This window comes from Diadema antillarum, unplaced genomic scaffold (genome assembly GCF_040938485.1).
Source record: "Diadema antillarum isolate AM-2024a unplaced genomic scaffold, OU_Dant_1.0 scf00000016, whole genome shotgun sequence".
Taxonomy (NCBI): Eukaryota; Metazoa; Echinodermata; class Echinoidea; order Diadematoida; family Diadematidae; genus Diadema; species Diadema antillarum.
In genome coordinates this window covers 529177-544346 of record NW_027270905.1, presented here as the reverse complement: position 1 = coordinate 544346, position 15170 = coordinate 529177, and the positions used below count along the sequence as shown (strand labels likewise).

Below are 15170 nucleotides of genomic sequence, written 5' to 3'. Positions count from 1 at the left end.
AAATAGAAGAAGAAATCAGTGCAGATCTGTAAAATTGTCATAAAAATGTCTGACTTGCAAGACGAAAACCTGTTGGATGTGGGAAGCACAGTTACCTCCCCCCCCCCCCCCCCCCCCCCTCTCAAGTATGTTTCAGACAGGTGTAGACGATAGTAATGGGTGACAAAATTTGGCCCGGAATTATTGACCTAGAATTGCAATGGGTATAGGAGGAGCTGTTTTGAAGGAAACAGTGGCTTCTTTGTGGCAATGCGAAACCCCCCGGCAGTGGCTATGTGAGAAGGCAATAGCAACTTGAGGAGATGATTGTTAACCTGTGCAAGGGGTGAGGTAATTGAAAAGACAAGTTTGTTTGGCCCCTTTCACTGACTACGTGTGGTTTGTCATCAAGGTGAAATGCAAGCACATCATTATTGCAAGTCTGTTTACTGGTGTTAAGCATCGGCATGTAAAATACCCCATTCACACCTTCAGCCACTTGGCTTTAGAACCGCCTTGGTCTGATACACTGGTACATTTAACCCAGTACAATGTGGGATGAGTGCCTTCATCTGGACCTTGTTTGGACCCCTGTTTAAAGTCTGGACCTGGTGTAATGGGCCTTATCTGGGTGTAGCATTGTTGGTCATATCCTGGTCCATGCTCTGGCTTCCATTAATGAGCATTGGGAGGTGGTGCCCCTGCATCAGCTAGTACAGACAAAGTTTGTCTCACCACAACTTCAGGTCTTGGGCCTATACTCCTAGTCCAAGATCAACTTTGGGGCAACTGATGGTTGATGTCTCATACTTTTTATGGTGATTTGCCACCAAAGTGAACGTTACAGAGCATGTGTATGAATTTTGTGTTATTGTGACACAACGAAAGGGTAGGCGCTACAAAATATTCTCTCAAAGTTTAATGGATAGGGTAAAATAATGGAGCTACTAGCTCCATGGTAACATCATTTTTTTTTTCTGTGAAAGACCTAAAAAGTAAATATACTGTCCCAAGTGAATGGAGCTACACTATAAGAATGGCAGGTAACTTTAAAGATAGTAAAGTGACCAACTTCATGCTAGCTGTACATGTCTCCCAGAAGAGTTCAAATATAATGCCCTTGCGCATTCCATCATCATAGACTAACACCCCCCCCCCCCCCCCAGCTTAGCTGCACCTATGGCTCTTTAACGCTCTTCCACAACATTCAGAGCCCTGAGGTGAACCACCAGATTTTCCGAGGAAAGTATGAGATATGCGACAGTCCCTGACAGCTCACCTCTGCTCCCAGCACCCGACAAATGATGAGTAAACAAACATGAAATATTGCCCAAATATCCCCCGTAATGACTCCGTCAGTCTGCTTCTGCACTTGGCAGCGCTAGCTGGCAGCAGCTGTGCTGTTTCAGATGGGGGAGAGGGGAGAGTGGAGTGGAAATGGGGGGGGGGGGGGGGGGAGGCCGGGAGGGTGGAGGTTGAGGGAGGGGATCTTATTGAATTATGTACCCAATTTGGGAACAGTGTGCCCTCTTTCAACCTGTTAAATGTGTTTATGTAAGCTTTTTTTGCCTCTGCCAGGAGATGGCAGCTGCACATGTTCTACTTACAGTGTACATGAAGCTTACCAGTGCCAGCTAACTACAACTGCAAACTTGTTGTCAGAAGGTGGCCATAGCTTCAAAATACACAGAAATTTTGCTGCAAGCTTGCTACATTCCTATTTTCTTCCTTGAATCGTTGGCTGTTTTTCTGCATCTTCCTCTGCCTCAATATCGTGTTCACTAGGGATGAGGCCATGGTCTAGACCTCTGTAATAACTAATATTGGATAATAAGAAAGGGCTGTCCATCCAACCCTGCTTGCTATACACACCTGCAGTGCCTTGGTTCTTACGTACTTGATATGAGCAGTATTTTGACTTTGAATTTCATTTCTGTGTATCGTTGCGAGAGCTAGTGACTGGTGGAAATTTGAATTCTATACTCAATATAGGGAAGAATATTTGAAAAAAACCCCGAACAAACAAGCAAAACAGAAGGTGAAAATGGCATATCTTTTAGATGGTACTTGAATGAAGGATGGTGATAGCTGGTTGGATAATATGTTCACAAATGGCATATCAATGATAGTATTTTAGTAGTATTATTTAGTTGTCGGATGGAGGTACTCAGAGATAACGTTCATAAAATAGCCAATTTCCTTTGATGTCACCATCACTCGTCACTCTCAGTACTGACATCATTGTCGAAAACCGGACAACATATCCCGTTTATTCATCACAGAATTGCGTGATCACAAATGCCCGGCGTGGCATTAAAAACATGGACAACACTTGGAGAGCTGTAGGAAATACTACAAAGTCTTGAAATGTGCTCATGCCTCGGAGCACACAATGGAATGTTGGGAAATTCCAGAGAGGGAGGCAAAGCCGGTGTGTCACGACAGGCGAGAACGCTATGCACAGAATTCTGACAAGCAAAATCTCTGCCTCAAACACTCCTCACTTCACAACATGGGTTGCGGGAACTCTTTGAATGAATGAATGAAGGGGGCATCTCAGGTTTTTCCAGATCGTGTCATCTGCATCCAAATTACAATTCCCCCCCCCCCCCCCCTCCCCCCTCCCCCCCCCCCCCCCAAAAAAAAAAAAAAAAAAAAGAATTTAAAAAATTTAAACAAATTAAAAAAAATAAAATAAATAGATAAAATAAAATAAAATAAAAACAAAAAATAAATAAATAAATAATTAAATAAACAAATAAAAAAAATCATCCATTTCTAAATTATTGGAAGGAAAGAAAAAACAGTTTGAAGACTAGGTTACCAGAATTTGGTCTTATTTCCTAAACCAGAATTTTGTTTATAAATTGTGTTTGTGTGTGCTTGTTACCGTCTGCATCAGTATCTCACATATTGCATCTGCATATTGAGATATTGCATTCACACCTCTATTTTCAGTCACATGTGACTTGAAATAGAACCTATTTTAGATTGGAGAAATAGATTTAGATAAGTTACTTGGTCTTGGATGTGTAGATAGTCAAGTTACTGTGAACACAGCCCACATGACATTCAAGTTTTGGACACGTGAGTTTTTGCATTATGACAGAGTGATCATTTGGTGTGTGCTTTCCAGGCTGCAACATTATGCGTAAATACAAATGAGTCATTTATTTTTATTCAGCTATATCCAAACCAATCTTGTTGTTGAATTGCTGCTTCTGTGTGAATAAAGTCACAATTTGGTGTGTAAAAAAACACCTGAAAAGTAATCATTTTAATTGCTAGTTGCAGTTTTGTTGTAATTTCATAATATGTATTGCTTACCCACTTACATTATATGCACTGTAATTGAATATCTACTTTTATAGTGGCAAGACAAAAATATCCCCAGGCGTTTTGAGAAATTAATGAAGTTATCAGATAGATTATGTTGTGGATGTCATTCTTATATGTATAGAGATTTTTTTTTTCTCACATAGTCTAGTCTTTAATGATGCTGTCCTTATTCTTTCATTTGCGACTGTGTACAAAGTATATGACAAGAATGCGTGCTTTGAATTTGTGGAATCATTTTAAGGGACATTAAAAAAAGAAAGAGCGTCATCAGATGCTCTTAGAAATTTGTCATGAAAACTATTAGGCCCGAGTGTATTTTGTTATGGCATATCCTTAACTGTTAATTTTCTCTTCCTTCTCTGTTCTTTTGTTTTTTCTTCTTCTTTCTTTCCTTCTTTTTCTCTCAGCCACACCCCAGGAAGTAGTCCAGTACTCTCTGACGTCTCACTGATCAGACTCACTCCCCAGCGCAGTGGGCTGAGCGGCCTGCCCGAGAGCCCCATCTACCCGTACTACGCGGTTCCGTCCTACATGGACCATCACCTGCATGGTAGTCCAGCCCTGTCCATGCTCTCACATGCCCGCGGCCTCAGTCCAACCAGCTCTCATTCGGCCGACCGAATAGGTAGCTTTGTGGACCCTAGGTGGCGCTCTTCTCATCCTGTCATCCCCCACCCCCTTTCCCTTTTGACAGTAGATAATGTGAGAAATGTCTAATATCTGGTCTGAGGTAGCAAGGATGATATTTGAATTTGGTAGGAATTAGATAGGGCCTTCAAAGTGTTCACTTGTCTTGGTATAATGAAAGAAATCGCTACACAGCTTCGTGATCCTTCTGTTTGTCGTTTTTTGTCTTTACTTGTGATATACAGTAGATTAAGAGGAACGTTATGTCAACCAGCATGTCTGCTTTGCTAGAGGGCTCAAAGACCTCGTAATTTGGCCTTTGGTTAAAACTAACGACACAAGGAAATGAAATTTGATGCACCTTGTTTCAACTAAATACTCCTTGTAGATCAATATTACCTTCAGCAACATCATTAAAAACCATCAGTGTAATTTGCTTTGTTTTGTTTTTGTTTTCTCCCAGGTGTGTGGCTCCTTGCCAAATTACTTCTACTGATGTTGATAGTGTTAAACTGTATACACGATATATTTCACCTCAAGTGTTTATTTTTGCAAATTTTACAAGTTGACCTGGATATTTGTTAATGTTAAAACTTGCGTAAATGTCAGCTCCTGTAACATTTGGCAGCATACTGATTGGTCTTAGAATGTCCAGCAGAAGGTACAAATTGTAATAGGAGATACTGTAAAACGAGGAATGTTCGCCTGCATTTTAATTTTGCGAGCGCCAAGATTCATGAAATTAAAAGGAACGTGAACGTTCTTGGTTACACTATATGCATTGAATGCCAGTGGCAGTTCGCGAAAATTTCATGCCGCAAAAAAGGCCGTCGGCTCCAATTCGCGAAAAATTCATGCCGCGAATATATCATGTTTTGCAGTATCCAACATGTGTTGTATCATTATCTTCTCTAAGGTGGAAAATCACTAAGTTTCCTCTCGAAAAAGGATAGCTTTTCTCATTCCGTTAATGGGGTTCTTGATTGTGAATGCAACAAGTCAAAAAAGTGTGCTATGTTATACTCACGCTGGAGAAGCATTACTGGTAGGCTATCGTTGCCAACCAGTGTATGGACAAAAATGTTAACTATAAAAAGCATTAAGCGTTGTAGAGATCCAGTATTGAAACAGTTCATATCAAAAGTCTGTAAATCTTCATTCAATTTGATTTTATGCAATGCTAGTAATTTCAAGCCTTGTTTTTTTCCTCTGAACTCATATGTATGCAGCAGGACAACAATTTGATAAGAATATCTCTAATCAATTTGTTTTATATTACTAATTATTTTAGATTTTTTTTGATATCTGCATTAGTTACAAACTACTGTAAAGCAAGATATTTTTGCAGCATGAAATTTTAGCAAATCAGAGCCAACAGCCTTTTTGCAGCAGGAAATTTCAGCAAATTGCTACTGGCTTCAACGCATATAGTGTAGACAAGAACTTTTGATTGCAATTTGATTTCGCAAATTTTTGGATCTCTTGGAATTCATGAAAGTAAAATGCACATGAACATTTCTGGTTTTACATTAGTCTGTAACTCAACCCCTTATGACACATTTCTTAACCCGTTGAGGACGGTTTTATTTTGCTACAACACGCATTTCCTATAGAAACCTGCCCGAGTATACTAGGGATACTCGGGACCCGTCCTCAACGGGTTAATCCATATACCAATATTAAATGCACACAATTTTTGATTCAAACTGACAATCCATTGCTGTTTTCCTTGAATTAGGTCAGTTAAACAAGAGTGCTTTACTTGTTTGATTTATATTTGCTCTGTTTAGGTGTAGAATTAGGAGCTCGTGGCACTCCGGGTAGCTTCATCCCTCCACTGGCCTTTGGACACAGCTTACCCTCTGACGTCTACAGCCATCCTCCCAGTACTGCAGGAAGTATTGAACATCCCGCCCTCGACTTCGGATCAGTCGAAGGTACTGTCTCGTGCCACCGTCAGGAGTGCAGAAATTTCCTTCATATCAAAATTGTCTCCATTTCTCAGCGCCATGAGCATCATTCTTGATGGACTTCAGCGCATTATAAGAGGCCACTATTATTATTTGAATAAATGAACAATAATGAAATGAATAAATTAAAAAAATATTACTTAATATGAATAGAAGTAATATAAAAGTGCATAGGGCTGGTCAAAAGTAGGGACGCTGATCATGAAGTTGCTATGAAAATGATGCAAGGAATGGAGGGCATCTCAGGTTTTTCAACAAATACCAGTCTCTCCTTCACATGATATGGTTAACCCATTCCCTACGGGAACCTGGTGGCCTGTGTATTTAGTCTATGAGGATTTCAGAATTCAGTATGGAATGGATTAACTCCAGCTCTGTTCTCCATCAATACTATTTGCATCGTAGGGTCAAGGTTCTCCAGTCCCCGCCCTGGCGGTCGGATGAGTCGGAAGCGCGCTCTCTCCATCTCGCCGCTCTTCAACGAGTCGATTGACATCAATGCGATGATCCGCACTTCACCCAACTCGCTGGTTGCCTACGTCAACAACTCGCGCAGCTCCTCGGCCGCCAGTGGGTCATACGGTCACCTCTCTGCCGGCACGGTCAGCCCGGTCAACTGGACCCATCCGGTCACTCCACTGGCTCACCTGCATCACCTCCAACAGCAGCTCATGAGGCATCACAGGTGACACATGATGATGATGATGATAATGATAATGATAATAGTGATGTAATAACGATCAAAATAATTGGAATGGAGGCTCAGTCAATGGAAACACTTGCTACTGTAAAGTCAGAAATATTCAAGGCGTGAAATTTTTGTGAATTGCCACTGGCATTCACTGCAAATAGTGTGAACAAAAATTTTTGTGTGCATTTTAATTTCGCGAAGCTAGGCTCATGGGAAATTAAAATGCACGCAAAAATTTCTGGTTGTACAGTATAACAGAATTAGTTTATTCTTTTAATTATGTAGTATAAAATATAATGGATGTTTTTAAGAACATAGAAACCACGTTCAAACTGCCGTATTGCATTATGAGGATGCCAAGGAGACGCTGTTGTTGACTTTCTTTTATACGGACAACAAAAACTACAAAATGTATGTGGACTTTTCATCATACATTTGCCTGCTAGGCATTTTCAGTATAATTTGTGGAATATGACTATGTATATCATACATTTGTGAAAGAGCATGCTGGAATATGTTGAAAAGAATATAGTACCTGTATGTTACTTTGGGAATTTGTATAGAATTTGATTTGTATCTGTTAAGACTGAATGATATTCATGAACATATTACAGTCAAAACAAAAGAAATGAAAAGGAAAAAAAATGGGGGGGGGGGGGGGGGGGGGGGCGTATGCCCCCCCTTTACGGAATTCCTGGATCCGCCCCTGTATTAATACAACAAATGTAGTGTAGACTATTTTCTTAATTCTTGACTGTTGAACTTTCCTTATCTATCCATCAGTAGAATATTCATGGGATTTCTAAACGAATGTTTCGAATTTGTTCTCGCGATCGTATGACAGAGAGATGTCAGGAGCGGGGTACCTGCCCGGCGGGGTTCCCCCTCCTCAGCACCATGCCATGGCAACGTTACTAGCCAGGGCACACGGCCAGCAAGGCGGGGACACCCATCCAGCCTCCTCCTCCTCCACATCGGCACACATCACAAGTCATTCCAAGAAACCATCTGAAATCGAAGCTCTCAGTCCTCAGGTTAGACTCGAGTCCGGGCTTCCTTTCACTTTTATTTATCAACCCTTTTATAATCCATGTCCAATTTATTCAGCTTTGAAGCAGATTGATGTGGATTTTGTTTTTCTCTATTTTCAAGTTGACTTTAAAGGACAAGTTCACCTTCATAAACATAAGGATTGAGAGAATGTAGCAATATTAGTAGAACACATCATTGAAAGTTTGAGGAAAATCAGACAATCCGTTCAAAAGTTATGAATTTTTGAAGTTTTTGTGCAGTACCCGCTGGATGAGAAGACTACTGCAGTGTATGAATAACTTAGATGTCACATGCGTACAACAATATAAGGAAAATATAAAGAGAATTTCACAATATTCCATCTTTTGAAAAAAGTACACATTCCCCTGACTCGTTACCGATAAATGTTATGGGTAATATTATTCCCCCTGCCTTTAGAAAGAGGCAAGTCAATTGCTCTTTTATTATGCGAAAAAAATGAAAATATGTTGAATTTTCTTTTATATTTTCTTTATACTGTTGTACGCATATAACTCACAAGCTGTAGTAGTCTCCTCATCCAGCGGTTCCAACACAAAAATAAAAAAAATTCATAACTTTTGCATCGATTGTCCAATTTTCCTCAAACTTTCACTGATGTGTTCTACTAATATTGTTGCATTTTCTCAATCCTTATGTTTATGAAGGTGAACTTGTCCTTTAATAGGTATGGTGAGTTTGAACAGAAAAGTGAAGACTTCAAGAACACCAGACAGTCAAAATGTAGAGTGGTGGATTTTTAGAGTTCTCATATATTTGACAGTACAGTCATGGTGGTTACAATCTCACACGTTTATTGCATGAGTGAATGTCGCTATATCTACTGTGGTCCTTCCCAGAAGGTTGCCAGAGACATTGATATTTCAGAAATTCAATTTTTTTTTAGAAAAGGAAATATACTGAAGATTTTTGTGCAAACCAGTGGGAGATTTTATCTTATTAATGTTTTGATTTAGAGAATCCAAGCTGCAAAATCCTACACACTACCAGTGACATTAATGTTATTTCAAACTCAAACTGTGAAAAAGAAATTCTCGAAAATTATCATGATATTGTTAAAGAAAGAGAAATCTGTGAGTGACTAGATTAACCACATAACGTTATTTGGTTCTCATAGATGTTAAGTGTTTTAATAGAATGTTCAGTGAAGAGTGAGAATGGAATTAGCCGTGGGTGGATTAAGGTGGCCTCACATTGTCCGTTTTTTTCTTGCGACTGCTTGCGGTTTCGAGAAGTCACACGCGGTTCTCGACCGCATGCGACTTCTCGCGACTTGGAGGCGTCCGCAAGCCTTGCGACCTCCTTGTGGCTGCTGTCAAATTTTTAACATGTTCAAAACCTTGCGATCATCTGCGGTTGCCTCTGTGAACCCTTGCGACCGGCTGAAATTTCGCAAGCCTTGCGGTCGTTGCGCTCACAATATGCAACTCGATGATTGCGATCTGGCAACCGCAACAGATTGCAAGCACTGCGATAGAAAACACCGCATAGTGTGAGGCCACCTTTATAGTATGACCAAGACAACTTTCTTCAACTGAGTACTCGCTGTGATTTTCCCTGGCCATAAAGTATTTCTTGTATGTGTACCATGTTGCAAAAGAAAGCCTATGTCTGTGAGTGTGTCTATGTGTTGTTGTTGTTGTTTTGACCCAGAATAATGTTGTTTTTCAAAGTACTGTGTGATTTGTATCGATGGACTCTATTTTCATTAAGTCAAACACATGACTCTGTGAATGATGTTGTATGATGATTACGTTATGATTTGAATGAAGTCATAAATATTTTTGTGTGTCGCCAGCCAAGATTTTCTGTTTAGCTCTGTATGCTGCTGTTGTTTTTTTGTGTGTGCGTGTGTGAGATTTGTTGTTGTTGTTTTCTTTTTGTGGGTCCTTATTTATACATGTTTCGTTGTGATGTTGTGGGGAACCTCTAAAAGCCAAGGCATGACTTAATGTTGCAACAGTTCTGCAATTTCAAATCACAGTCATCTCATGGTGACTAGAGAGATTCCATTTTCATCTTATAAGAGCCATCAACCTTTGCTCTTTGTACTTTTATTCATAAAAAAAGAGAGAAAAGACAGCGAAAAGCTATGCCAGATATGCGCTCACAGCTGATGTTAAGAGTTGGCCTGAAGCTTCCTGTGTCTGAACAAAAGAGGGAGCTGTTTAGTCAGTTTCAGCAAGCTGTCTGTGGGCTAGCTGGAAGCATAGATCTTACACTGTTTGCTGTCTATCAGTGGATCGAGAGTGAAGATGTAGCTGTCCTATGCTAGCCCTGTCAAAGCTTTTCACAGGAGATTGCATCTAGAGTCACTCTGATTGTTCATGTGAATTTGTATGGCCTTTCCTTCTGCCATCTTTCTTCCATCTGCATTCTTTGATGTTGATTAGCGTTATTTTGCTCGTTTTGCCTTTTTTTTTTCTTTTTTTTTTTGCCCCTAGCATTTCAGAAGAGTAATTTGTAGTGTAGTCTTTTTGTCTGTGGAAGAAATATTTCTTTACAGTGATTTTTTTTTCTGTTTGTGTGTGTGTGTCTCAATTGCTAGTGTCATCAAAGAAAGTATAAACAAAAATAATATTCTACACTGACACATCATTTTTATGAACACTGAGACTGCCATACACTGTATTGGATATTTTCTGACATTCAGACTGTCATAATATTACTATCAGTGTGAATTTTCTCAGAGTCAAAATGAATTTAAATAAGTGTTAGCAGTGATACACCATTGATTATATGAATATCCAAAGATGATGCATTTACCAGTGCTGCTGATGCCCATGTAAGGAGAAACATATCAGTCTTTATTATTTGCACTGCACATTCAAACAAACAAGCAAACAAACAAACAAACAAACAAACAAACAAACAAACAAACAAACAAACAACATTTAAAACAAAATAAAAAAATTGTCACCAAACTCAAGAGTACCATTACTGTGAATAATGTTTAAATATGTCTTTGTAGTGTTTTGTAGTGGGGTGTGACCTAAATGAGATGTACTGCTGTAGTATAATTTTAGTGACTATTTTATATCTTTAGATTGGAATAAGGATTTTTTTTTTTTTTTTTTTTTATTTTATTTATTTTTTTTTTTTTGGGGGGGGGGGGGGAGGGGGATCTAACATCATGTGGTGTTTTGTGGAATTAATTGATTAGTGCCAAAGTCTAAATGAACTCTTGACAGTTCTATCAGAGCAAACTAGGTCTCGTGACTGCAACCATGTTCTAAAATAAAAGCTTGTCAAATTACAATTGTATGTGTGTCTTCAAAACTTTCTGAAACCGTTTTCACTGGAATATGTATTATGTAACACATATTAGTATTACATGAGTCTAGAGTCTCTTAGTAAGAAATTTGAGATGCTCAGTGTATCCTGTAGTGTTGTCTTCTGAAATGTCTGTCATTAAAAAAAAATGTACATGCATATAAGCAAAGCAGGACTTGACAGGTGGCCGGTTTGTGCCACTAGAAGCTTTGGATTTGAAATATTAGTGGCCAGAAGTAAAGATGTATTTGCCCGAAATAAAAGGAAACATAATAATCCCATTTTTAATCTTGTAGTTGCTCAATCGGACCATTAAAAGATGAACTTTTTTGGAAATTTGATGGCCCGACATCAATTTTTAGTGGCATTTGGGTAGGGCCCCCCCCCCCCCCCCCATACTATTTAACAGGCAATTCTTCATTCAGTTTACTTGCCTGACAGTTGTGGTTGATAGTGGCAAGTGGGCAATTTGATTTGTGGCACCTTGCATAAAGCATAGCTTTGAAACTCCCATTACAACTTGGCACTTTTAGAAGATAAAGAAAATGATTTATTTTGTCTTATTTTCTGTCTTGATCTCCTTCTCTTTCCCTATTTTGTCTTTCTATCACTTCTCTCTGTCTTCCCAACTCTTTTTCATCATCATTTGTCGTGTTATTCTTTCCCTCAAATTTGCCTTGTAATTGGATTGCAATACCATTGACTATGACTTGGGTTGCTGAATTGAGCATTAACCCATCAACAATCATGCTGAATTATCTCCATCCGTGTGCCAAATAGTGGCCAAGTTTCACTATCATTTGTCGTGTTACCTTTTTTTTTCATGTTTGCTTCATGATACCAGGCCAATTAATCCTTTTGGATTACAATGTCATACATTTTGTATTGGGTTGCTAAATATGATTGGTTGACCATGAATGGATCAACAATCATGCTGAATTATCTCCGTTTGTGTGCCAAAAAATAGCCAAGTGTACTGAGCTCTATGCAAATGAACAAATGAACAAAGCTCAATTAACTTATTATGAGCATCTTTTGTGGCTGATTGTGATATCATCTGAGTTCATAGAATCATTCTCTCTGAAGCAATAAGTATTAATATCCTGTGGTCAAATGGAGGTAGTGCAATAGGCCAAGTACTGGTAGCTCTCAGATGCGGCATTCCAAACAACAGAACCTGTATAGGTCAGTTGGTCGACTGTCCACTCCACCCAAAGCTTTGACCACTCATATTTTCATTAGTAAAACTGTCCACACAAATTCACAGAAATTGCTTGATGAAACCTTGCTTGTCAGTCAAGAAAACAACAATGGTTGCAACAATAAAGCACACACACACACACACGCACACACAAAACCCAGAACAAAGCATAAAATGGGGAGAAAAGGATTGAAATGTTCACTGTGTTTAATAGTCAGTGGTTAAAAAGTTAAGTGACGAAGGACACGATGTAAGTGACTGCCACCATAGTCTCTATTTCAGACCCTCTTGACACACTGTATGTAGCTTTCTGACCCAACTGCTGAGGTTCATTAGTATGGGGGAACAAATTGTGTGTGATGTTTCAAATTTGTGTGTGGTTTAGGATGCAGCTGCATGCAGTGTGTGTGAGTGATCAACTTAATTTGCTTTGATTTGGCCCAAACTGGGATGTTTGTCAGTGCAATGGCTTGGGAAACCGCAAATTCGGGTTTGTGCCTACAGACCACAATACTTGCCGGCTGAAATGGAAGATCCTGTTCTGAAATCCAGTGGTAGAGGGCGCTGCAAACTTGTCACGTCTGGTCACGTCGTCAGAGGAGCTCGCGCTGACTAGCTCCTTGCCAAGTGATCCGGAGAAAAAGCAGCGGGGTGATAAATGTCTCCAGTGTTCGGAAGTTGGAGCATGATTTTAAAGGGATGCAGTTCACTCAGGGAGTGAATAAAAACTGAACCAGGTCACTTGTTAAAGCACTTCGTCTATGTTCTCGGAAATCTACATACTTTTATGTTCATGTAATGATCTACAAGTTTGTTTGAAGACTTAAGATATTTCCCCCACCCACTGCCCCTTGTGAAAAGTGCCTTATTTTTATTGCCAGTATTTCAGATCAATTATCCTAATCGCAAAAAGAAATTTGGATCACTTGCGATGATGTAAGGAATTTATTATGTCAGTACCCTTCCAAGAGATTCCGATTCTAAGGGCTGAAAAATTGTGAAATAATCCATCACACTTCTCATTTTAAGGGAAAATTCATGCAGTTGCAGTATACTACTATTAAATGCTCACCACTTTTATTTGTTTTTTTTAATTGTAGTACTCACTATTATTTCTACAATATCTGTACCTGATATATAATGTAGTTGTTATACTTGTATATATGTGTATTTTTACGTAGGGGCTGATAAAAGGCAATTTTCTTCCTATTAGCTCACTTTAAAGAAATGTTTCTTGTAATCCATACTGTGCCTTGTTTGCTAATCGGTAGAGATGTGTGGAAACTAACTGTCGAAGAATAGAAAATACTTTATAATCATCTTTCTTATGTTACCTTGGCCTTTGTGCTGGACTAAGGAACATTGCTGCACCTGAGTGGGCATGCTGCCTGTACGAGTAGGTTCAGTTTGTAGGGATTACTGAATGCTGATAAACAAACAAACAAACAAACAAACAAACAAACAAACAAACAAACAAGTTTGGCAAGGTAAGCCTAGTGTCTGGGATCGTATTGGATTTGATATCCCATTAGACTCGAACATCTTTGCCATTTTAATGTGAAAAAATCCAGTGCAAAAGTCTGGGACATGCTATCAGACCAAGAAAGATAGATTGCAGTTGTATTTTAGAATAACTGTTTATAAGAGCACATTAGTTTTTTCCCCCCTAAAAAACAAACAAGGGAGTGTGAAAGTCATAATCAGACTTTGCGCCTCATAAGATATCGCTCAGACACCTCTGTTTGACTTCTTCTAACCTCTCAAACTCATAATCGGGCAATTGGGGAGAGTAAAATTGAGCTTGAATGCTTCCCCCCCCCCCCCCCCATCACCAAATAAAGATGAAAAATCCAGAAGCAGTACTGTGGTGTGGTGCTGTGGTGGGAAATAATTGATTTGTTTTTGGTTTTTCACAGTCCCCACAGGGCTCACAGATCAGACGTAATTCTCATCTTGAAGCCTCAGGAAACTCATTTCACAGTGGCTGAATGTGTTCATGCTGTGAAAACTTAGTAGTTATCCGTAGCCCCAGGTGGCATGAACTCTTAAAATGAGCTGAGCAGGCTCATTTGCCGGTTCAAATTTCTTGTGAAGCATTAATTCTGCTGTGCATCATCATCAACAACAACAACAACAAGATGGGGAGGGGGGTTACTCATGGTAAGAAATTTTCCTATGGCTTAAGACATTAAAGGGAGAGTTTATATCTTGGTATAAAACTAGGATTTATATGTTTTTAAAAAAATTGTATGTTGGTCATGAATCACAGGTGAAGTTATGTTACTTACAGATACTATAAACACCTGTAATATCTGTCTGAAAACAATTAGAGCTGAATTCTCCAGAGTTTTCGGCTTTCATCTATTATATAAATCCGTCAAGGTGTCATTTACTGATCTAATGGTTATACTTAGACTTCCCTCTTATTTTTTTTTTTTAGGGGGGGGTCGGGACATAATTTGAATTTTTGTGTGCAAGTCTGCTTTCTGCTATTTAAGATAGTGCACAGTTTTGAATGCATCGATAAAAAGAAGATGCAGATTTTTTCTTTGATTTACAGGGAGAAATAAACATATACAATGTAGTGTATGGAACCTTGTCCCCCAGTCACCACTGAAATAGATGAAGTTTGAGTTAATAAGGTGAAAATGTAGTTGTGAACTTACTGACACCAATACAGGTATGGGACTTAAATGGTATGTCAAAGTAATAGTTATGAGGAATTCAATGAAGTCTAACATTAGAGTGCATTTCCTCTTAAGTTCATTCTCTTATCCTCCATCTCATGATATGAAATAGAGAATTGATAATACTTTCCTTTTTTTGTACAGTATAAACCATCATAAGTGACTGTAGCTACAACGTGTAACTAGGAACTGTGAACAAGATCGGAGTCAAAGCAAATTATCCCTTTAAAATCTTGGATTCCACTAGTTTTTCCTATTTTCAGGGGGAAAAGTGCTTTCGACCTTTGGGGGCTCTAAATGAGATTGTGGTCGGAGGGATTGGTAGAGAAAGG

At 39.1% G+C, this 15170-nt stretch overlaps 1 protein-coding gene across 1 annotated transcript in view; it reads left to right on the top strand.

Annotated features, from left to right (window-relative positions):
• The window catches only part of LOC139725132 (transcriptional activator GLI3-like), a 114997-nt gene that overhangs the window by 86880 nt on the left and 12947 nt on the right, over positions 1 to 15170 (top strand). Inside the window, exons 5-8 of the mRNA XM_071636221.1 lie at positions 3726 to 3943; positions 5736 to 5882; positions 6321 to 6600; positions 7451 to 7640. Of these exons, the coding sequence (XP_071492322.1) occupies positions 3726 to 3943; positions 5736 to 5882; positions 6321 to 6600; positions 7451 to 7640 (835 nt within the window). The remainder of the gene's footprint in view (positions 1 to 3725; positions 3944 to 5735; positions 5883 to 6320; positions 6601 to 7450; positions 7641 to 15170) is intronic.